At 35.7% G+C, this 25,582-nt stretch overlaps 1 protein-coding gene across 1 annotated transcript in view; it reads left to right on the top strand.

Moving 5' to 3' along the window:
* HMCN1 (hemicentin 1) overlaps nt 1-25,582 on the top strand; it is a gene marked incomplete at its 3' end in the record, with an annotated part of 531,222 nt that overhangs the window by 165,359 nt on the left and 340,281 nt on the right. Inside the window, exon 5 of the mRNA XM_079726768.1 lies at nt 23,912-24,083. Coding sequence (XP_079582894.1) covers nt 23,912-24,083 — 172 coding nt within the window. The remainder of the gene's footprint in view (nt 1-23,911; nt 24,084-25,582) is intronic.

Genomic DNA, 25,582 nt, shown 5'->3' with positions numbered 1-25,582 from the left:
TGTGGTATAAGTGTTCTCCAGTTTGTGAGTCACCCACCCAGCAGTTATGCGATTTGATTTTATTGTGATTGTGTCCCTTCTACCGTCTCCTTTGGCTTTTCCTTTGTCTTTGGATGTGAGGTATCTTTTTTGGTGAGTTCCAGTGTCTTCCTGTCAGTGATCGTTCAGCAGTTAGTTGTGATTCCGGTGCTCTTGCAAGAGGGAGTGAGCGCACCTCCTTCTACTTCTCCATCTTGAACCAAAATCTAGTGGGTATTATTTATATTCTCCTTATGTGATTGTTTCTTTTCCATTTTTTTTACATGGCATATATTACTATTACAAGAAACAGGTTTAATAGAAAATTTGAAAATAAAAATGTAATATTAGTTTATCTAATTTATATGTTTGCCTAAAACAAATAGACTGCCAGATATTTCTGCAACAAAGGTGAGTTTGGGATCAGCAGAGAATTGCAATTTGGAGTCTACAGCCATGGCAAGGCCACATGCCAGTCCCCAGAAGGAGAATGCTTTTATAAAGACAAAAAAGGAAGTTGGGAGGGCTGTAGTAAACAAAGAGTCTGTGGCTTTTCACTAGCTGAAATCTTGCCAGTAGAGAGGAGGAGTCTTTCTTCTTCCTATTGGGCTCTGCTGTCTTCACAGGGTGTGAAAGCCCTCTTCTTGTGTCCCAACTCTATTTTATTTTTTTTTGTTTTTTTTTTTTGTTTTTTTTTTTTTTTTTTGTTTTTGCGGTACGCAGGCCTCCCACCGTTGTGGCCTCTCCCGTTGCGGAGCACAGGCTCAGCAGCCATGGCTCACGGGCCCAGCCGCTCCGCGGCACGTGGGATCCTCCCGGACTGGGGCACGAACCCGCGTCCCCTGCATCAGCAGGCGGACTCCCAACCACTGCGCCACCAGGGAAGCCCCCAACTCTATTTTATTGAGGTTTCTGTTTATTAACTTTTTATGTATGTTGGATACTGAAACAGTAGGATCCTTAGAATTGATCCCTCAAAACTTTTGATCCAACTAAATCTCAGTGTTACATAGTTGACAGAGAAACCAGGATTCTTCTAATTCTAGTATGTAAATCAGTTTAATAGTCATGAACAGAATAGTTTTGTAGTCATTTTGTTGTAGTGTAGGAATCCAAAACTAATGAGTTTACCTACTCTTTGAATTTATAGGTGCACATTAACCTGAATTTTTTTCTCATACTTTATAATTAGTATAAAATTTTATCTTTGTAGCTGATTCGAAATATATTTTCATGTTGTTATAGTTTTCCCTTTTCCTCTTAGTAGTTGAAACATTTGACTTCTAATGTAATGATTCTTGAACCTTTTGAACTTTCCTTTTATATTTCTGGTCATGGTTAAAAAGTGTCATCATTCTTCTTATTTCTCAAGTCAGAAATCTGAGAGTCATTCCAGACTGTCCTTCTTTTTCATGTCCACATTAAATTACTACTGAGGTTACATTGAATCTAAGATATCTTTGACTTCTATTTCTTCTTCTTCCTTCCCAGTATCATTGGTGCTTCATTATTTTTAGCCTGGTTTATTTTAACTGCCACATTGCTGATCTCTCAGGAGAATGCTGCATGTCTAGCTTAGTTCATCTTAGAGATTTCGTAGAACCTAATGGCAATTACTTAAAATGGTCCCTCATCATTTACTCAATAATCAGTCCAAGACTGTGATATAATTGCAATGTATAGCAATATTTACCAAGCAAGGAGATAGTGAAACTCACTCTTGACTGGTCTTCAGGCAGCTAAAATAAATAAATAAATAAAAATTTGACATTGATGGTTGCCATTTGAGTGGTGTAGTAAATGGGCAAGGAAGTTGCAATTAATGAATCCTCCAAAAATGGGAGTGGAGGCAGGATTACAGTGACAGTAACAAAATTTAAATTCAGGCACTTTCTTTATTTGAATCCCTTCCAAGGCTTTGGGAAATGAACTGAAACATGTTCAGAGAGTTAAAAATTGAGGGGGGGATGTTTGCAAAGGTAAGATATTTAAACCATGATTGATTAAGACGACTGTCTCCTTCAACTTCAGCTTCCCCTCTGACACATGTGCCCTTGTGTCCAGTGACACTGGGGTAATTTTGGCTGTTTTTTTGGAATGCATAGCTCTAGCAATACTTCAAACACCAAGTACATCATGTATGAAGTCAAAATTCTTAAAGCATCCCAGATAATAAAAAATTTTTTTGATAAATTATATTAAAGACTTTCTATTTTCTCTACATAAAATATTACATTTTTTTTGTCATGGGAACAGACATTCAAAGAGTATGCAGCCAAATATGCAAGGGGGAAAATATAATAGCCTCTTGTCAGTTAACAATAGCAACTTTTTTTTATTATTTCTAGATTTTGTGGGATTTACAGTATTTGTCAGCTTTTAATAATTTGAAATGCATGTGAACTATTTTCTTATTACAGGTGACTGTTTTTGTACCTACTTTCATAGCTGTGAATTTGTATTTCTCTTAAAGAGGGCCCCCAAATTGTATAAGCTTTAGGCCCACAGAACCTCTGTCTGTCCCTGAATAGAAGGTATTTGGGAAAACATTTATGATGTATTATTATCTTTTGCTGAGGCACTCTCACTGCTCTTAGTCAGAGACCCATAACTGTCCCCCTGCTCAAAAAACATGAATTTACTAGGGGTGAAACAGAGAGAATATGTTATCCTAGTTTATGATAGCAAATGCCAAATGCCTGTACTTTAGTTATTCACATCTGGCTTTGTAAACTATTATAGGCAGGGAACATACCTTTTCCCTTATGGATTTAGTACAGAACCTAGTATATCATAAAATGACTGTACTTAAATGTTTATCAACTTAGTATAAAATCTATTTTCAGGCCATTAATCACTGTCATTTTTTCTTTGGTTGTTAATGAACTGTGATAATTCAATTTAAAATAAATATTATATAAATAGTATGTACTCTAAAGACCTTAATAGATTATTCGTTGGATGCTTTTTCTTTTTCTTTTTTTTTTTGTTTTTTTGCGGTATGCGGGCCTCTCACTGCTGCGGCCTCCCGTTGCGGAGCACAGGCTCCAGACGCGTAGGCTCAGCGGCCATGGCTCACGGGCCCAGCCGCTCTGCGGCATGTGGGATCCTCCCGGACCGGGGAACGAACCCGTGTCCCCTGCACCGGCAGGAGGACTCTCAACCGCTGTGCCACCAGGGAAGCCCTGCTTTTTCTTTTTTACCTCCTCCTTCACTACCCCCACCCAGTGTTGAAAATGTCTTCCTGCCTCTGTATCACCTTTACATTCCAATCTCTTCTTTTTCAGACATCTAGATTACCTTTTGGTATGCTGATGGGTCAGACTTTCTCTTTCTTAATCCATCGCTTTCATTTACTTCCCAAATTTAGACTCTTGCTTTACTTTTTCTCTTTCCCCCTTGGGAGCTGCTAAGATTTGTACAGTTGTTTCCAACTACCGTCTCTGGAGTGATGATTTAGTTGTGGGGCTAATAAAGTTTCACTGTAATTTAAAAGGGAGACTGAAGATGCTTGGCAAGTACTGAATATTCACCTATATTATTTCAAGCGTTACCAGTAAAACCCAGGCTGTTATATAAATTTAAGCATCCTTACTAAAGATTACAGGGAATCTGGAAAGAGTTAGTGTTACTGAGATTTTTGTGCATGGTGCCAGATTTTAAAAAACTGTATAATATTGAAGTTTTACCACTCCTATAAAATGTTTCCCAATAATTTTAGTCCACACCGATGGCTTCTTTTCTTGACTGTCTCAGGCACACATTGTTACTAGCATTTGTACCTTGTGGAACCTCTGAAATAACTGGATGTTTAAATCTTCCAACTTATCTCCTCACTAAATGCACTTAAAGCTATATTGTATGACATTTGAATATATACTTCCTAAAGCTTCTTGTTTTTGAGTACATTATTAGTTCTTAGGAGGCTGTTTGGAAATATGGAAAGTATGATGAGATCTTGAGAACTTCACTTTAAAACCAACACATAATCAGAGCAGAGATATACAAAAGACTCCTTTTAGTGACTGAATGGTCTGGGGGGTCAGTGAAACTTGCTTGTAACTTGACTGAATGTGTTAAAATGTCTAAATAATCTGTCAGTCAGAATGGGTACAAATCAACATGCTAAGTCATTAAGATAAATGTTTGCAGTGCCCATCCACATTCTGTCTAAAAGTGAGGGAGCCTCCATCAGCTGAGTTAGGGTCTATTTCGTCCTATATGGTTCCGATTAGTGATGTAAGAGTTGTAGTCTATGGACTGTGAGATTTTCCCGTCTCATTGATAAGAGCAGATCTGTTGTGAGGTTAACTTAATCAACCAAATGCTATTGGTGTTTAATGCATCTGAATCACTTCCTCTGTCTTATTCCCAAACTCAACAAGCACACGACAGTACAGTGGATTTACATATTAAGTGTGTGTAGGGGTGCATCTTAGACCAGGACATAATTTGAAATTTGCATATAATCAAAATTATGCATGAAATCTTTTGAATCACTTTTAACTTCCTAGGACTTAGGCTTAGAAGCTCAAAATCTAATTTATTTCTTTACCTTCCTCCTGTCCCTCCTTTCCTCCCTCCTTCCCTCCCTTTTCTCTTTCTCCCCCCCACTCTCTCCCTCTCCCCTTCCTTCTCTTTTTCCTCCCTTCTCCTCACCTCCCTCTCTATTTCTCTTTTTTTTTTTTGTCCTGGTCCAGTTGGAATCTGAGATTTCTTTCAAAGGTAGGAATGAGGGGCAATGGGCACCCAAACAGCTTTATCCTATATTACATTACAGTGGTTGAGAGCATGTGATTTGGAGTCCTATGCTTTTTTTGGAATCTTATATCTTATACTTACTAGCAGTGTGTTACTATAAAATTTAAATACTTTCAGGATATAGGAAAAATTAAATGAGGTAAAATTTGTAAAGTTCTTAACGTGGGGCTTAGCATGTAAGTGCTACTTAAACGGCAGCCATCAAAATAACCATTCAGTTATGATTTGGAATCCGGAATAAGTAAGTCTGCATCTTGAAGCCAGTGGAGCAGTCTTGTGGCCATAATTGTTCTGATTCCTCCTCCTTGTAAATGTATGACTTGATATTATCAGTTTTGGAGATTCAGTGTATATGTGTCTTCCCTAGAGGAATAAATTCTCCACCCCAAATTATTCTGTATTTAAGAGCCAGATCTTACCCCTTAGTAAATTCTTCTTGGGAATGAAGTCTGTTTTGAGTTTTTTGGGAAAGATGTTGCTAATTTTCATTACATGTATGCTGTAAGGGACTGATAGGATTTTTACATGTCAAGTATAAACCAGACAATCTTGTATTTTAGCTTTGTTCTGGTAGAAAGGGGGTGGAGGGCAGATCAGGACACATAAATACCTACTGTTCTTAGTCATTGTAATTTAAAATTTGTTTTCATACTCTGGAATACTTTAGCTCATAGATACTTCTTTTAATTATTTAAAGACTATATATAAACACTTGAAAAGAGCCTGTAGTTAGTTATGAAGTGAGGAATTCCTTCACAGTATGAATTATTTCATGCTGTAATTTATCTGTTTTAAGTAAGATGTTCAGATACTTTTAAAGAAACATTTTGTTTAGTAATATAAATGATTGTTCTAAAGAAGAGATGGTACCTCTGCAAAGCTGTTTTTCAAAACCCCCCTCCTATGTACTTTTGAGAATCTGGCCAAACTATGAATCTGCCTCCCATGTACTATGCCCACATAATTATATAATTTTGGAAAAAAATTTTGCTAAGAAAGCTAATTTTAAGAGTACTCAAGTAACTTCTTAACTATGGGTTATTTTGTTACTCAGAAAGAGCCTGAGTAAAGTTTGGACTTTTACCTGCTTTCAGTGTAGCCAGGAGACCTGAATGAGTCTACGTATGTTTGCATGTATGTGTATATATATGTAGGTATATGAATGTATGTATTTATATATTCGGGTGTTTTTATAATTTCTTTTCCTTTCATAACTAGGAAGAATTTTAATGGGACAATTGAATTCACTGAGATTTTTCTATTCTAAAATAGAAAGGTAGTTAGTAGAGGGGAAAAAAATGAAAAAAGAAACAAAAGAAAAAACCCAAGCAAACAGTAAAGGATTCAATGGGAGATATGAATGAAAAAGTCAATAGTTTGCGCCACAGGCTCACCCCGCATCCGGACCCTTCTTTCCCCTCGGCCTGAGTGAGCCAGAGTCCCCGAATCAGCTGCTCTTTTAACCCCGTCCTGTCTGAGCGAAGAACAGACACCCTCAGGCGACCTACACACAGAGGTGGGTCCAAATCCCAAGCTGAACCCCGGGAGCTGTGCGAACAAGGAAGAGAAAGGGAAATCTCTCCCAGCAGCCTCAGGAGCAGAGGATTAAGTCTCGACAATCAACTGCATCTGTGGAATACCTGAATAGACAACGAATCATCCCAAATTGAGGAGGTGGACTTTGGGAGCAAGGATATATATATATTTTTCCCTTTTTCTCTTTTTGTGAGTGTGTATGTGTATGCTTCTGTGTGTGATTTTGTCTTTATAGCTTTACTTTTACCATTTGTCCTAGGGTTATGTCAGTCTGTTTTTTTTTTTTAATTACTTGAAAAAATTTTTTCTTAATAATTATTTTTATTTTAATAACTTTATTTTATTTTTTTATTTTTTTTGCTGTACGTGGGCCTCTCACTGTCGTGGCCTCTCCCGTTGCGGAGCACAGGCTCTGGATGCGCAAGCTCAGCGGCCATGGCTCACGGGCCCAGCCGCTCCACGGCATGTGGGATCTTCCCGGACTGGGGCACGGACCCTCATCCCCTGTATAGGCAGGCAGACTCTCAACCACTGTGCCACCAGGGAAACCCAATAACTTTATTTTATTTTATTTTACTTTATTTCCTTCCTTCCTTCCTTTCTTTCTTTTTTCTTTTCTTTCTTCTTTTCTGGTTTTTCTCCCTTTTATTCTGAGCCGTGTGGATGAAAGCCTCTTGGTGCTCCAGCCAGGCATGAGGGATATGCCTCTGAGGTAGGAGAGCCAAGTTCAGGACACTGGTCCACAAGAGACCTCCCAGCTCCATGTAATATCAAATGGTGAAAATCTCCCAGAGATCTCCATCTCAACGCCAAGACCCAGCTTCATTCAACGACCAGGAAGCTACAGTGCTGGACACCCTATGCCAAACAATCAGCAAGACAGGGACACAACACCATCCATTAGCAGAGAGGCTGCCTAAAATCATAATAAGGCCACAGACACCCCAAAACACACCACCAGACGTGGACCTGCCCACCAGAAAGAAAACATCCAGCCTCATCCACCACAACACAGGCACTAGTCCCCTCCACCAGGAAGCCTACACAACCGACTGAACCAACTTTAGCCACTGGGGACAGACATCAAAAACAACAGGAACTACGAACCTGCAACCTGCAAAAAGGAGACCCAAACACAGTAAGATAAGCAAAATGAGAAGACAGAAAAACAGCAGATGAAAAAGCAAAGCAAAAACCTACCAGACCTAACAAATGAAGAGGAAATAGGCAGTGTACCTGAAAAAGAATTCAGAATAATGATAATAAAGATGATCCAAAATCTTAGAAATAGAATAGAGAAAATACAAAAAATGTTTAACAAAGACCTAGAAGAACTAAAGAGCAAACAAACAGTGATGAACAACACAATAAATGAAATGAAAAATTCTTTGGAAGGGATCAATAGCAGAATAACTGAGGCAGAAGAACAGATAAGTGACCTGGAAGATAAAATAGTAGAAATAACTACTGCAGAGCAGAATAAAGAAAAAAGAATGAAAGGAATTGAGGACAGTCTCAGAGACCTCTGGGACAACATAAATGCACCAACATGCAAATTATAGGGGTCGCAGAAGAAGAAGACAAAAAGAAAGAGTCTGAGAAAATATTTGAAGAGATTATAGTTGAAAACTTCCCTGACATGGGAAAGAAAATAATCAAGTCCAGGAAGTGCACAGAGTCCTATAGAGGATAAATCCAAGGAGAAACACGCCAAGACACATATTAATCAAACTATCAAAAATTAAATACAAAGAAAAAATATTAAAAGCAGCAAGGGAAAAGCAACAAATAATATGCAAGGGAATCCCCATAAGGTTAACAGCTGATCTTTCAGCAAAAACTCTGCAAGCCAGAAGGGAGTGGCAGGACATATTTAAAGTGATGAAGGAGAAAAACCTACAACCAAGATTACTCAACCCAGCAAGGATCTCATTCAGATTTGATGGAGAAGTTAAAACCTTTACAGAGAAGCAAAAGCTAAGAGAATTCAGCACCACCAAACCAGCTTTCCAGCAAATGCTAAAGGAACTTCTCTAGGCAGGAAACACAAGAGAAGGAAAATACCTACAACAACGAACCCAAAACAATTAAGAAAATGGTAATAGGAACATACATATCGATAATTACCTTAAATGTAAATGGATTAAATGCTCCAACCAAAAGATGTAGACTGGCTGAATGGATATAAAAACAAGACCCGTATATATGCTGTCTACCAGAGACCCACTTCAGGCCTATGGACACATACAGACAAAGTGAGGGGATGGAAAAAGACATTCCATTGCAAATGGAAATCAAAAGAAAGCTGGAGTAACAATTCTCATATCAGACAAAATAGACTTTAAAATAAAGACTGTTACAAGAGACAAGAATACTACATAATGATCAAGGGATGGATCCAAGAAGAAGACATAACAATTGTAAATATTTATGCACCCAACACAGGAGCACCTCAATACATAAGGCAAATACTAACAGCCATAAAAGGGGAAATCAACAGTAACACAATCATAGTACGGGACTTTAACACCCCACTTTCACCCATGGACAGATCACCCAAAATGAAAATAAATAAACACAAGATTTAAGTGATACATTAAATAAGATGGACTTAATTGATATTTATAGGACATTCCATCCCAAAACAACAGGATACACATTCGTCTCAAGTGCTCATGGAACATTCTCCAGGTTAGATCATATCTTGGGTCACAAATCAAGCCTTGGTAATTTAAGAAAGTTGAAATCGTATCAAGTACCTTTTCCGACCACAACGCTATGAGACTAGATATCAATTACAGGAAAAAATCTGTAAAACATATGAACACATGGCGGCTAAACAATACACTACTTAATAACCAAGGGGTAACTAAAGAAATCAAAGAGGAAATCAAAAAATACCTAGAAACAAATGACAATAAAAACACGACGACCCAAAACCTTTGGGATGCAGCAATAGCAGTACTAAGGGGGAAGTTTATAGCAATACAATCCTAACTTAAGAAACAAGAAACATCTCAAATAAGCAACCTAGCCCCACACGTAAAGCAATTAGAGAAAGAAGAAGAACAACAAAAAAAACCCCAAAGTTAGCAGAAGGAAAGAAATCATAAAGATCACATCAGAAATAAATGAAAAACAAATGAAGGAAATGAGAGCAAAGATTAATAAAACTGAAAGCTGATTCTTTGAGAAGATAAACAAAATTGATAAAACATTAGCCAGACTCATCAAGAAAAAAAGGAAGAAGACTCAAATCAATAGAATTAGAAATGAAAAAGGAAAAGTAACAACTGACACTGCAGAAATACACAAAAGCATGAGAGATTACTGCAAGCAACTTTATGCCAATAAAATGGACAACCTGGAAGAAATGGATGAATTCTTAGAAATGCACAGTCTTCCAAGACTAAACCAGGAAGAAATAGAAAATATGAACAGTCCAATCACAAGCACTGAAATTGAAACTGTGATTAAAAATCTTCCAACAAACAAAAGCCCAGGACCAGATGGCTTCACAGGCGAATTCTATCAAACATTTAGAGAAGAGCTAACATCCATCCTTCTCAAACTCTTCCAAAATATAGCAGAGGGAGGCACACTCCCAAACTCATTCTACGAGGCCACCATCACCCTGATACCAAAACCAGACAAAGATGTCACAAAGAAAGAAAACTACAGGCCAATATCACTGATGAACATAGATGCAAAAATCCTCAACAAAATACTAGCAAACAGAATCCAACAGCACATTAAAAAGATCATACACCATGATCAAGTGGGGTTTATTCCAGGAATGGAAGGATTCTTCAATATATGCAAATAAATCAATGTGATATACCATGTTAACAAACTGAAGGAGAAAAACCATATGATCATCTCAGTAGATGCAGAGAAAGCTTTTGATAAAATTCAACACCCATTTATGATAAAAACCCTGCAGAAAGTAGGCATAGAGGGAACTTTCCTCAACATAATAAAGGCCATATATGACAAACCCACAGCCAACATCATCCTCAATGGTGAAAAACTGAAACCATTTCCACTAAGATCAGAAACAAGACAAAGTTGCCCACTCTCACCACTCTTATTCAACATAGTTTTGGAAGTTTTAGCCACAGCAATCAGAGAAGAAAAAGAAATAAAAGGAATCCAAATTGGAAAAGAAGAAGTAAAGCTGTCACTGTTTGCAGATGACATACTATACATAGAGAATACTAAAGATGCTACCAGAAAACTACTAGAGCTAATCAATGAATTTGGTAAAGTAGCAGGATACAAAATTAATGCACAGAAATCTCTTGCATTTCTATACACTAATGATGAAAAATCTGAACGTGAAATCAAGAAAACACTCCCATTTACCACTGCAACAAAAGAATAAAATATCTAGGAATAAACCTACCTAAGGAGACAGAAGACCTGTATGCAGAAAATTATAAGACACTGATGAAAGAAATTAAAGATGATAAAAATAGATGGAGAGATATACCATATTCTTGGATTGGAAGAATGAACATTGTGAAAATGACTCTACTACCCAAAGCAATCTACAGATTCAATGCAATCCCTATCAAACTACCACTGGCATTTTCTACAGAACTACAACAAAAAATTTCACAATTTGTATGGAAACACAAAAGACCCCGAATAGCCAAAGCAATCTTGAGAACGAAAAACGGAGCTAGAGAAATCAGTCTCCCTGACTTCAGACTATACTACAAAGCTACAGTAATCCACATAGTATGGTAGTGGCACAAAAACAGAACTATAGATCAGTGGAACAGGATAGAAAGCCCAGAGATAAACCCACACATATATGGTCACATTATCTTTGATAAAGGAGAATATACAGTGAGAATATACAGTGGAGAAAAGACATCCTCTTCAATAAATGCTGCTGGGAAAACTGGACAGGTACATGTAAAAGTATGAAATTAGAACACTCCCTAACACCATGCACAAAAATAAACTCAAAATGGATTAAAGACCTTAATGTAAGGCCAGACACTGTCAAACTCTTAGAGGAAAACATAGGCAGAACACTCTATGACATAAATCACAGCAAGACCTTTTTTGACCCACCTCCTAGAGAAATGGAAATAAAAACAAAAATAACAAATGGGACCTAATGAAACTTAAATGCTTTTGCACAGCAAAGGAAACCATAAACAAGATGAAAAGACAACCCTCAGAGTTGGAGAAAATATTTGCAAATGAAGCAACTGACAAAGGATTAATCTCCAAAATTTACAAGCAGCTCAGTATCAAAAAAAGAACCCAATCCAAAAATGGGCAGAAGACCTAAATAGACATTTCTCCCAAGAAGATATACATATTGCCAACAAACAGATGAAAGGATACTCCACATCATTAATCATTAGAGAAATGCAAATCAAAACTACAATGAGATATCATCTCACACTGGTCAGAATGTCTATCATCAAAAAATCTTGAAACAATAAATGCGGCAGAGGGTGTGGAGAAAAGGGAATCCTCTTGCACTGTTGGTGGGAATGTAAATTGATACAGCCACTATGGAGAACAGTATGGAGGTTCCTTAATAAACTAAAAATAGTACTACCATACGACCCAGCAATACCACTACTGGACATATAGCCTGTAAAAACCATAATTCAAAAAGAGTCATGTACCAAAATGTTCATTGCAGCTCTATTTACAATAACCAGGACATGGAAGCATCCTGAGTGTCTATCAACAGATGAATGGATAAAGAATACATGGCACATATATACAATGGAATATTACTCAGCCATAAAAAGAAACAAAATTGAGTTATTTGTAGTGAGGTGGATGGACCTAGAGTCTGTCATACAGAGTGAAGTAAGTCAGAAAGAGAAAAACAAATATCCTATGCTAACACATATATAGGGAGTCTAAGAAAAAATACATTTCATGAAGAACCTAGGGGCAATACGGGAATAAAGGCACAGACCTACTGTAGAGTGGACCTGAGGATATGGGGAAGAGGAAGGGTAAGCTTTGGGAAAGTGAGAGAGTGGCATGGACATATATACACTGCCAAACGTAAAATAGATAGCTAGTGGGAAGCAGCCGCATAGCACAGGGAGATCAGCTCGGTGGTTTGTGACCACCTAGAGGGGTGGGATAGGGAGAGTGGGAGGGAGGGAGATGCAAGAGGGCAGAGATATGGGAACAGATGTATATTTATAACTGATTCACTTTGTTATAAAGCAGAATCTAACACACCATTGTAAAGCAATTATACTCCAATAAAGGTGTTAGAAAAAATTCAATAGTTTATCATTTCAGTTTTATAAGGTATAATTGATAATATAAATTGTTAACTGGTAAATTGTGAGATATTTAAAGTGTATATTGTGATGTGTATACCTATTGATATGATTATAAATTGTGAAAGGATTCTCCCCATGTAGTTAATTATCACATCCATCACCTCCCATATTTATCTTTTTTTTTTTTTTTTGGTACAACATTGAAGTTGTATTCTCATATCAAATTTCAATTATGCAATACAGTGTTATCAGCATGGTATTTATATGTGGAATCTACAAAAAAAGAAAAAAAGTGAAGCTTATTGAAACAAAGAGTAGAAAACTATTTGCCAGGGGCTGAGTGGTTAGGAAAACAGGGAGAGATTGGTAAAAGGATACCAGCTTTTAGCTATACAATGAATAAGGTCTGAGGATCTAATGTATAAAAGTCAATCCTGGGCTTCCCTGGTGGCGCAGTGGTTGAGAGTCCGCCTGCCGATGCAGGGGACACAGGTTCGTGTCCCGGTCTGGGAAGATCCCGCATGCCGCGGAGCGGCTGGGCCCGTGAGCCATAGCCGCTGAGCCTGCACGTCTGGAGCCTGTGCTCCGCAACGGGAGAGGCCACAGCAGTGAGAGGCCCGCGTAATGCAAAAACAAACAAACAAACAAACAAACAAAAAAGTCAATCCTTTATATTTTTATTATTTTAAATAGTGCATATTTTCTGGCAAGATAAATTTCCTCAGTCATTTGTAGCACATTGAGCTTGTGACACATAAGAATTTTATGAAGATAAATTAGTGAAATCTACTTTGACACTTTATAACAGCAGGAATGATTTCACCATTCAGAAATGTCTGAAGTGTGCTTTTATTTTTTCAGCTGCTTTGCATTAGAGAACTTTCATCCTGTTGAAGGTGTGGTAGTTTTACACAAGTTTTAGGTGTTCATAGAGTTGAAGTTGATTGTCACTTTTATCATCAATCCTCTGTAGTGTCCCCGTTGAACCCAGATTTTCTAATGCTCTTCCAATTTCTAAGCCCTCCCCCAACCCATATTCTCTATATTGAACTCAGTAAAATTTAGTTCCACCAGAAAGCGTTTTCTTGACAAAAACCTTATAACACATAAATTATTTCTTATTTTGCCTACCTTCAAGCACGAGCATTTATGATCTGTTCCATGAATTACCAACCACACTTGTTTTGGGGCACTTACTGCTGGAAAAGCTCACTCTGGAATTTTCCAAATTAAGTAGGTATAAGGTACATAGAGGGTAATAAAAATGGATATTATCAGCAAAAGTCCTTCTTAAGAGACCTCAAAGTGTGACATTTCTGTGGTGGATTTGCTAAGCTTTGCAAACTATGGAACTGGGTTTGTCAGCACTCCAAAAGTGGACCCATCCTCCTCAGGAATAGACACTCATTAGCCCAACTCACCGCAGTGTTGTATAAGATTAGAATGCTACTCATTCATCTATGATGAGAAATCTCATTGCCATAAGTCTAGAACATTTGTATTGGCATAACTAGTGCATTCGCTCCCTACAGACTCACATACAATGTTGGGGGTACCTTGTCATCTGAAGGTTGCCTGGAGTCAGAACAAGGGGAGACTTGTTCCAAGGCTTTCTTCTGGGCCATTGTGTATTAACATCTAAGTTTATTTTCACAGGATGGTGTACTTCCCCCTTTGTGTAAGTTGTTGGTGGGGAGGGGCTGCGAGGAGAGCTTCATGATTTTAAATTCCATTATATCTCCAATCTGGACTTCCTAACTGGACTTCTGATCCATATATCTGACTGCCTGCTTCTTTCTTCCACCTGGTGTCTAACAGATGCCTCAATTTGGCATGCCCAAGCTGAGAGCCTACATTCTCCTCCTCAGTCCATCACCCCTTTAAATCAACTTCCTGCGGTCTTCACTGTCTCAGTTAATGGCAACTGAGGTATCATCCTCAGGCTCCACTTCTGGTCTTCAGTAAACATCCAAAACTGGCCACTTTCTGCCCCACTATTACAACCCTGGTCTGGGTCACTATCATCTTCCACCTGGATTAATGCAGTGGCTTTATATCTGATTTCCTTGCTTCTGACCTTTCATCCCCTACAGTCTAATTTCAACACAGAGCCTAGAGTGATCCTTTTAACACATGTCATATCATGTAACTCCTGAGCTGTGAAGGTATAGCTTGGATCTACTGTCTAAATACAGGAAAATGTAGGATCACAGTACTACATATACTCTTGAAAGTGAGTAACAGAGTTAGCATGACCATGTACGTGACATATAACTGGGAGTTCTCTGAATTAATGTCTATGCAGAATATGATGTTTCTTAAAGGGAAAGTAATAAAAATGTGCTAATTTGAAGCTTACATGTATTATTAAAACTCAACGGTAATAACAGCAGTTGGTTAAACTTTAGACAAACAATTTTTTTAAGGGAGAACTGGTTAGGATTACTAGGACATGATGATATTAGAAAGCAGAGCAACTTTTAGTCCGTTTTTGTATTGTGTTTAAATTTTCCACAGACAGTGCACCCCTTTATTATCTGCATCCAGGGTAAACTACTCCCATTGCCAGCCCTCAGTATACTCCTGGCTTGGGCTTCATTCTGAATGTAACAGGGAATCATTAAAATTTTTGAGTAGAAAAGTGCATCACAGTTTAGGACTATAAATTGATCATTTATAATATAAAATTGAGACTATAAATCTGATCTTTTTAATTTATTACTTGAAGGTAAGAGCTAGTTAATTTGTTTTTATTGTCTTTGTCTCATTTCTTCAACTAGATTGTCATGTCTTATAAGGCAGGGAGTGTGTTTCTATTTCTTTGGTTTTCTCTATAATATCATATACTATCCTTTATATTCAGTAGATGCTCAATAAATGCTTAGTGACTTCTATGCAGATTCTGAATTATGGGTTCTATGCTATACTGCAGGGTAAAAATGAACTTGAACCTAGGGGGAAAGGCTCTCCTGGATACCCAGAGGAGTGTCTCTCTCTCTCTTAGCCAGATCAGAGTGGAGTGAAGCCTGCCTCTGCTATCATGTAGGGTTTACCACAAAATGGTTGTCTTGGAAATGTAGTAAGTCATTCTCACATCAAATTCAATATAGATTTAAAGCCTTTAATATTTTCATATAAGTTAATTCTTGACAATTTGCTGTTCAAGTAGTGATAATAATATACAGATAATCAAATCACTGTTTTGCAATCCACTTCTCATTTAAAACACCTGCATTGATTTTTTCACTAGCTATTATTTCTGATTCACTCTTGAAAACTGTGATTTTTTCTTATGATAAATTTAGAAAATAGACAAGATTATTGAAATCAAAAGGCCAGCCCTGCCTTCTTACTAGTTGTGTGACTTATGAACTTTGAGAATGTGCTTTAGTTTTTCCGTATGTAAGATGGAGATAACCATTCCTATGTCGAAGAGCTATTGTGAAGTTCACTGTAAAGCTCTTAAAAGTATCTGGCATGTAATAAACACTATAAAAGTGCTTTCTATTATTAGTAGTAATATTACATGGATGGTTTTCTGAGTAGGCTCTGATTATTAGGTGGGTGCACTTATGCCTAACCCAGCCTTTTAAACTACTTTTGCTTTGTTGCATTCATTTACTGAACAACTTTCTACCACTACCGAGCTTGAAAAATCTTCATCCAGTGCTACTGAAAAGCATACACTGGCGTTTTTTAAAAAATGGACTTAATCCTAGAGATATCTCCATTGCATTTTAAAATCCCAAGTTAGCTAACCAAATAAATCAAAACTGATTAGAGCCTGATGCTCACATTTAAGACCACACCTGCAAGTTCGTACCCTATTCAGCTCAGTGTTGAAAATTTAGTGCTGAGAGAGGGCTTGTCACAAATGAACACAGGGCCCAATGTTACCTTTTCACATACTCTTAACTCTGAGGGTAAAGATCTGATATACAATTTCTCTCTTTCCTCCCTCTTTCCTCTTTTCCCTCCTTCTCATACATATTTATTAGGAATTTACTATATCTATATCTCATGCATTGTGTTAGGTTGAGGGGATATAGTAGTGAGCATTTCATCCATAGTTTCTGTTCTGTCTCATGGGACAGTTTAGTAGAGATAACAGATGATAAACAGCAACAACAACAAAGATACAGATATATGCATAATTATAAGTTGTATCTAACACTTTACCATATTTCCATTTTCCCACCAAAAGGACAAAAGATGTTCTGGGGAAATTCATTTGATATAATTTTTTACATTAAAAACATCCTTCCACATGGTATCAAAACAAATAAAATACTTAATACTTAAAATACTTCAGAAAAATATTTAACCAAGGAGGTGAAAGCTGTATACTAAAGACTATAAGACATTGATTAAATAAATTACAAATAAATGGAAAGATATTCCCTACTCATGGATTGGAAGAATTAATATTGTTAAAATGTCCATCCTACCCAAAGCAATCTATAGATTCAATGCAATCCCTGTCAAAATTCCAATGGCATTTTCCACAGAACTAGAACAAACAATCAAAGTCTGTATGGAACCACAAAAGACCCCAAGTAGCCAAAGCAGTCTTGAGAAAGAACAAAGCTGGAGGCATCATGCTGCCTGATTTAAAACTATATTACAAAGCTGTAGTAATCAAAACAGTTATGGTATGGAAGTGAAAATAGACACATAGATCAGTGGAACAAAATAGAGCCCAGAAATAAACCCACACATACATGGTCAGTTAATTTATGACAAAGGAACCAAGAATATACAATGGGGAAAGGAAAGTCTATTCAATAAATACTGTGGAGAGAACTGGAGAGCTACATGCAAAACAGTGAAACTGGACCACTATATTACACCATTCACAAAAACTAACTCAAAATGGATTAAAAACTAGAATGTGAGACCTGAAACTATAAAACTCCTAGAAGAAAACGTGAGTGATAAGCTTCTTGCCATAGGTCTTGGTGATGATTTTTTGGATTTGACACTAAAAGCAAAGGCAACAAAAGCGAAAATAAGTGGGACTACAACAAACTAAAAGGCTTCTGCACGGTAAAGGAAACCATCAACAAAATGAAAAGGCAGCCTATTGAATGGGAGAAAGTAGTTGCAAATCATATATTTGATAAGGGGTTAATATTGAAAACATAAAGAACTCATACAACTCAATAGCAAAAAAAACCAAACAGTCAATTAAAAAGTGGGCAAAAGATCTGAAAAAACATTTTTCCAAAGAAGACATACAAATGGCCAACAAGTACATGAAAAGGTGTTCAACATCACTAATCATCAGGGAATTGCAAATCAAAACCACAATGAAATATCACCTCACACTGGTTAGAATGACTATTATCAAAAAGACAAGAAATGACAAGTGTTGGTAAGGATGTGGAGCAAAGGGAACCCTTGTGCACTGTTGGTGGGAATGTAAATTGGTGCAGCCACTATGAAAAACAGTATGAAGGTTATCCCCCAAATTAAAAATGATCTTATGATCAAGCAGTTCCACTTCTGGTATTTATCTGAATAAAATGAAAACATTAACTCAAAAAACATATTCATTCTGTGTTCATTGCAGCACTGTTTACAATAGCCAAGACATAGATGCAACCTAAGTGCCCACCTACAGATGAATGGATGAAGAAAATGTGGCATATATACATACACATACTGGGATATTATTCAGCCATAAAGAGAAGGAAGTCTAGTCATTTTTGACAGCAGGGATGGACCTTGAGGGCATTATGCTAAGTGAAATGTCAGACCAAAGAAGACAAATGACATATGATTTCACTTATATGTGGAATCTAAAACAAAAACAAAACTGAACTCATAAGATACAGAGAACAGATTGGTGGTTGCCAGAAGCGGGGATTTGGTGGGGTAGGCGAAATGGGTAAAGGGATCAAAAGGTACAGACTTCTAGTTATAAAATAAGTCCTGGGGATGTAATGTACAGCCTGGTAGCTATAGTTAATAATATTGTGTAGTATATTTGAATGATGCTTAGTAGATCTTAAAAGTTCTCATCACAAGAGAAAGAAAATTGTAACTATGTGTGGTGATGGGTGTTATTTAGATTTATCGTGGTGATCATTTTGCAATATGTACAGATACCGAATCATTACATTGTACACCTGAAATGAATGTAATGTTACATATCAACCATATATTGATTAAAAAAAGAAAAAAGAAAAAAATCCTTCCAAACAAAGTTTTCTTCAAATTCTCTTCTTGAAGATGTATGCAAAATTGATTTCACTTCCATTTCTACTTAATACTATGTATTGTATTTCATAATACATAATAATGTAGGCCAGTTTTGTGTTTTGCAATAATATTTGCATTTCCTTCCTGAGTGGAATAGAAATATGAGCTTATTTTTAAATATTGATTATTACATAGGATGCAAAATATTTAAACTAAGAGAGTGTATTCAGGAACAAAGGGGCTTATGTAAAAAATAACTACTGAGCCAGAATCAGTCTGGTTAGGTGTTTAAAAGGTACAAGAACTCTTTGAAATATCAGTTTCCCTCATTTATAAAATAAAAGAGCTGGGTTAGATGTTCTCAAAGGCCCTTTGAGGTTTAAACTGCTACAAATCATGAGAGACTATTTTTACATTAAAACTTAATGTACAATTAATGGTTCCCTAGTGGGTTGAAACAGTTTTTATGTTAGTGAAAAGGTACTGATTCAAAGGATCTCACATTATTCTAGTTCACTTCTTTTTGTCATTATAATATCAGTATAAGATCATTTCACATCTCATGAGAACATTTCTCATGGTTAGACAAAGTTTTTTTTTTTTTTTTTTTCTTATATGTGGCAACATGAGAGGCCAGAAACCTCACTTATGGTGATCTGTGGCTTGCAGGGATCTACTTTTACTCACATGTAGGTAATATCTGTATTTTTTAACAAAGTGAGTTGCATCTGTTTTCAATTTGATTTTTTTCTGTAAGTGGATAAAAAAGTATCGTGAGTATCTTTCCCAACAAGTAGTATCATGATACGTGGTAATCCCTTTGTGAAAGCCTCATAAATGTTGATGAATTGGAAACAGTATTAAGAATAAACCAAAAGCCTGCTTATATTTCATATCATTTAAACACAATTGTCTTATGAAAATGCAACTAAATATTTTCCATTTTCATAAGAATGCCTAGAACTTAGTGCTTTCCATCCATAACTAATAGACAACAGGATAGATTTCCAGTGATATATCATAACCTTTCTACATTGGGTTTGAAGGAGAGGTATATTTGAGGAGTCACCCAGAATACACTATACATTTAAGTAAAGGTGTATAAAAAATTGATTTCACTTTTTTTTCTACTTAACACTACTGCATTTCATTGTTGAACTTGAGATTCTATACTATCCTTGTTTTCTAATTCTTTTCTTCCCTTACATTGAGAATTATTTATGGCCACATTTTGTGTCTTGTCCTTAAAACAAATGTTCTATTTATCTGATTTTTCTTGTCCTTTGCCTTCTTTAGTCTCTAAATCAGACATTATCCTCAAAGTTATTTATTCCCAGTCAAATTTATCAAGTGCTTTCTCAGACAATAAGTCAGTTCTTTGCATTTCCTTGAGTTACGCAGCCATATTCTATGTTTAAGACATAAGAATGTCAACACTCTGATTATTAAAACGTGTTCTATTTAAGGTCAAATATTAGTGATAATCAGTCTGGTTTCTATAGCTATATGGATAGATTTGATGAGCAGAATGATTCATACCTTTCTGTGCAAGTATGATAGATCACTCAGAACCCATTTTTAAAATATGGCATCTGCTTCTTTAGACAATTATCTTGAAACATGCTTTATTTCATACATAAAATTCCAGATGCTTTATAAGGTTAAACTTTGAGGAAATATATCATTTGATTTATGGAGTAATTAACTGTAATAGATTTTTTTTTTTGCTCAGTTAGTTGATGATACCACTAGAGGTGTTTCTTTGTAAAATACCACATTCAATGTATTACTCCTCTGCATAAAGTCCTTCAGGAATTTTTAATTTGGGTCTTTAGGGTAAAATCCGATTGTCATAGCTTGACTTTGTGACCATACATAGTCTGCCCCTGACACAAGCTTCCAACCTCATCTTCCGCTTCTCCCTTTTCTGAACACTTAACTGTAGCCAGTTGGATGCACTCATGTTCTTAACATTTATGAGTACTTCTGTCTCTCTGTGTTTCTTCAGAACTTCTCTTCTACCTGGAATTACTTTGTGTCTTTTTTTCATTTACAGAAATCTTATCTGACTTTCATGGGTAAGTTTTTTCACTTTGCCCATGAAGTCATTACTGAAATATTCAATTAGGGGAAGAGAAGGGAATTTAGTTGGAGATGGAGAAAAACATCTGAATATCCACTATGTGGCAAGTACTGTGATGGGCACCTTACATACATTATTTCGACAAGGGCTCCCTGTTTCATGAATTCCCATAACAGTCTTTTATTTAATAAGACATTGTTATTATCATCATTATGACCAACTTCATGGACATTAGTACATATCCCACCTTTTTATGTGTAGAGCAGGTCGCTTGGTTCAGGATATACAATGATAAAGGAGCTGTGGTTCTTGACCTTGGAGGAAAGATAAGAAGATTTATTAAAAATGAATAATGCAGACTACAAAATAATGCAAAAAGATACTAGTTCAGAGAAGAAGTGTGATTACTAAATATTGACTAAAAATATGTTCATCAACACTCAGTACCTGGAAGAATACTTTGAACAATAAACCTTTATTTAATGAATGAACATAATTGCCTCACACTGTTAATTTTATGATAATATGACTTAGCCACTTTCCTCATCCTTGAGGACAAAAAAAAAATGGGATCCTTTTTACAGAGAATTAAGTTATTGCACAATACTTGTTTGATTCATTGATTTGTGGCTACTACTATTGAAATTTCAAATATGTTTTTGTTTATTTTGAGTAGCTTGGCTGTAGCTTAATATCCAGCACTGTTCAGTGTTTTATGCATAATTACAAGGGATATAGTCTTAAAGGATATATGAACCAGAGAAAGATCTGAGATGGATTAAAGCTTAGTATGATTTAGAAGTAATTGTGTAAGTTTAACTAGGCAGTACCTGTCCAGTCATGACCTGTTTGTTTAATGAGGAATTGTGTTTGCTGTTGAAGAACATTTCTGTGGACTGGAAGGTTTCCTTGTTCACAGTGAGTCATTAATACCCTATTATAACCCAGTTTCTTGATATTTTCCCAAAACCTAGTTTTCAAGGACACACCACTTACATTGGTGGTGAAATATTTTTCCATTTAAAAAAAATACAGTGGTTACTTTTCCCATTATGTTTTACTTATTTAATCATAAAAATGAATATTTTGCTGGCATGGCAATTATTTTTCAATAATTAATATACTACAATATATATTATAATATACAATATACAATATATAATTATAGTATACTCTATTACAATAACTCAATACCCAATATATTGAAATTGGATTTGATAATTTGCTAATTATCTTTTATAAATTGGACCTTGAAAGAAATCCAGAAAGGAAGAATGGAGGGAAAAAGAATCTCAGTATCGCCATTACCATGTTTTTTATAGGTTCTTTTCATTTCTCTTGAGAAATAGAACTGTCTGTAATACCTCTACATGTAATATCTCTGCACAACTGGTTTTTGGACACTGTAATCTCATTTTGAATATATTATTCCAAGATATAAAAATTGAAATTTGTGCATGAGTTAAACTAGCATTTTATTCTGAACTTACTATAATAAGTGGATGTAGGGAAAGTTTGTCTTTTTTTTTCTTTTTTTTAATACAGCAGTGTGTACATGTCGGTCCTAAACTCCCAATCTATCCCTCCCCCACTCCCTTTCCCCCTGGTAACCACAAGTTCATTCTCTAAGTCTGTGAGTCTGTTTCTGTTTTGTAAATAAGTTAATTTGTATCATTAAAAAATTTTTTTTAAACACAATTCACATTTTATTTAGGTTGAAATAAACTATACAAAATTGATTTTCTTCACCAAAAATAACAGCAATATTTTCTGTATTATTCCCAGATAAACCACAAAACACTTATTTTTGTAGGTTTTCTAGGTTTTGCTTGTAAATCAAGATGAGGCAGTAGATACAGTCATGGAAAAAGAAGAAAACAGACAAATCAGTTGTCAGTATCCATGCTCTCTGATCCTGTCTTGAGCACGAAACAAGTGTTCAACATATACCTGCCAAAAAGCTTATGAAGATGTAGGCTCAATAAAGGAATGCAAACAGCAACAACCAGATGTGGAATAACAATGGCAGGCTCTTCCATTCAAACTTTAACTATAACTTGTTCCTTTAACTTCATATGATAAAGACAAAATCTACACTGAAATCCTTTTTTGGCAAGCTCACACATTTCTCTTACAGTCTGATAATTTTCTTAATTGTCCCTTACAGATTTTTAACAGCATACTTAAAACCCCTACTATTCAAAGGTCAGTCATGAGCTTCCTTGTAACGTTTTATAAAATGTATTCCTTCCTCCCATACCTCCTTAAGATTTATTTCTTCAAAGTTGATAATCTGCCTGTATCATTTTTTTAGATTCTGCATATAAGTGATATCATATGATATTTTTCTCTGTCTGACTTCCTTCACTTAGTAAGATAATCTCTGTGTCCATCCATGTTGCTGCAAATGGCATTATTTCATTCTTTTTTATGGCTGAGTAGTATTCCATTGTATATATACCATATCTGAGTAGTATTCCATTGTATATATATCTCCATACAGTTCTTCATAGTGGCTCCACCAATTTACATTCCCACCAGCAGTGTAGGAGGGTTCCCTTGCTCCACACCCTCTGCAGCATTAATTGTAGATTTTTTGATGATGGCCATTCTGACTGGTGTGAGGTGATATCTTATTGTAGTTTTGATTTTCATTTCTTTAATTATTAGCAGTGTTGAGCATGTTTTCATGTGCCTCTTGGCCATCTGTATGTCTTCTTTGGAGAAATGTCTATTTAGGTCTTCTGCCCATTTTTCCATTGGGTTGTTTGTTTTTTTGATATTGAGCTGCATGAGCTGTTTGTAAATTTTGGAGAATAATCCCTTGTTGGTCTTATCGTTTGCGAATATTTTCTCCCATTCTGACGGTTGGGAAAGTTTGTCTTAACTGTGATGGAAATAAACCTCACACCAGTACAGAAAGTGACAGAGTCATGTAATTAAGCAAAGTCAACTACTGCACCAGGAATTCGAGGTAGTATAAAGCTGTAAACGTTTTGATATTACTCACGCTTCTTTTTTTCTCTTATAGGTGTTAAAATGGGTAGAGGAAGCGGTTCAGGCTTCCAAAGTTCACCTCTTATCAACAGATCATTTGGAACAGGCTGTAAACACTTGGAAAATTCCTTTTGATCCCAGTCTAAAAGAGGTTACTGTGTCTCTGAGTGGCCCTTCTCCAATGATTGAAATTCGCAATCCTTTAGGTGAGATATATGGGTCATTCATATAATAAAATAGAAAAACCATGAAAGGTAAAAGATTTTTTGTACACTTGTTCAAATTAATGCTAACTTTATGAATAAATTCAAAAGTGACTAGGGAAGATGTTTAAAAATTAAAACTGAATGTTTTTAGTCATAAGTATTGTTGACTTAACATGAAATTCAAAAAGCTAAAACTCCTAATAATTTAAACAGATCACATGTACTAACTTAATTGTAGGTAAAGTATCCAAAAGAAAAAATATTTTAATTGAACCTGAAATCATATTTTCCTCATCTTTATGTGGGGAAATACTTCACAATAACTTATTCTGTAAAATTCAGTATTTTATGTTATTTTTAAGTGAATCACATGAAAAAACTCCTCTTAAAACCACTGATTAATTTTTTTACTGTATTATTTTCTTGATAAATTTTAATTTTATAGGAGACAATCATTAAAAAACAAATTCATGTTTTCATTAGAATGATGTTTTAATTTACTTTGCTTCCTCAATAATTGTATAGTATAACCCTAAGTTTTGGCTTGATTCCATTGCCGGTTGAATATTACAATAAGACTTAATGTTGAATAGTAATCTAATAAAAACAGAAACCTCATTTTTCTTAATATTTGCATTTAGAAAATTTTTTTAAACCTATTGATGTTTGCAAAATATTTTTATTCCCATTGTGGCTTTAGTATGTGCTACATTTTTTTTTTTTACCTATTTGTGAATATTTATAAATGGGGAGGGAGTAACTACCTTTCTTACTTATTTGAGTCTTAGAAAATAACTAATACCTTAAAGAAAATAATGTATGAAATTGTCCTCAAAGGCTTCATCCACACTAACAATCAAATTGAAATTTACAAGCAAGCAAAATCTGTTTTTCAAGACTTCTACAGGTTTGGTCTTAAAAATGGATTTGTCTTTAGAAATGATTTGTCTTTTTAGGTAGCATTCTTCTAATACCATCCATGCTACCTATCCAGGAAAGATTTGTGTTTTTCATTATCTGGATACTTAAAAGTACCTGTAACCATTGCATTAAGTTTCTGCTACTTTAAAAAGTCATTGATATTGATATTTTGAAAGTCATTTACAGTGATTATAAAGCTTTTGATGCAAACATAGAATTCTTATAATTAACTTGTTTATATAACTGCAGAAGTAGTCCATAGGAGAGCCAGGAGTGAAGTAAATAAGTAAACTATGGCTTAATTCCAAATTTGCTTTTCTTCCTAAGTTTCACCTATCATGCTACTTCATTACACTGCCTCCTTTAACTATTCCTGTGACAAGTAAAAGCCTTCAAGCTGTGCTTCGTGGAAAACTGAAGTTTTAACGCTTTATGCAAAGATATGCCCAGGGCTCTTATGTTAGTAATACCTTGAGTGATCTTCCAAAAGACATTTATTCTCTTTTACTGTTTTTGCTATCTATTAAGTGTAAGTGTCTCTGGGGACTGCACATAACTCCTTGGTAGCCATAATAGTT

The sequence above is a fragment of the Hyperoodon ampullatus genome (assembly GCF_949752795.1).
Source record: "Hyperoodon ampullatus genome assembly, chromosome: 2".
In the NCBI taxonomy this organism is placed as follows: Eukaryota; Metazoa; Chordata; class Mammalia; order Artiodactyla; family Ziphiidae; genus Hyperoodon; species Hyperoodon ampullatus.
This window is presented reverse-complemented; position numbering and strand designations above follow the sequence as displayed.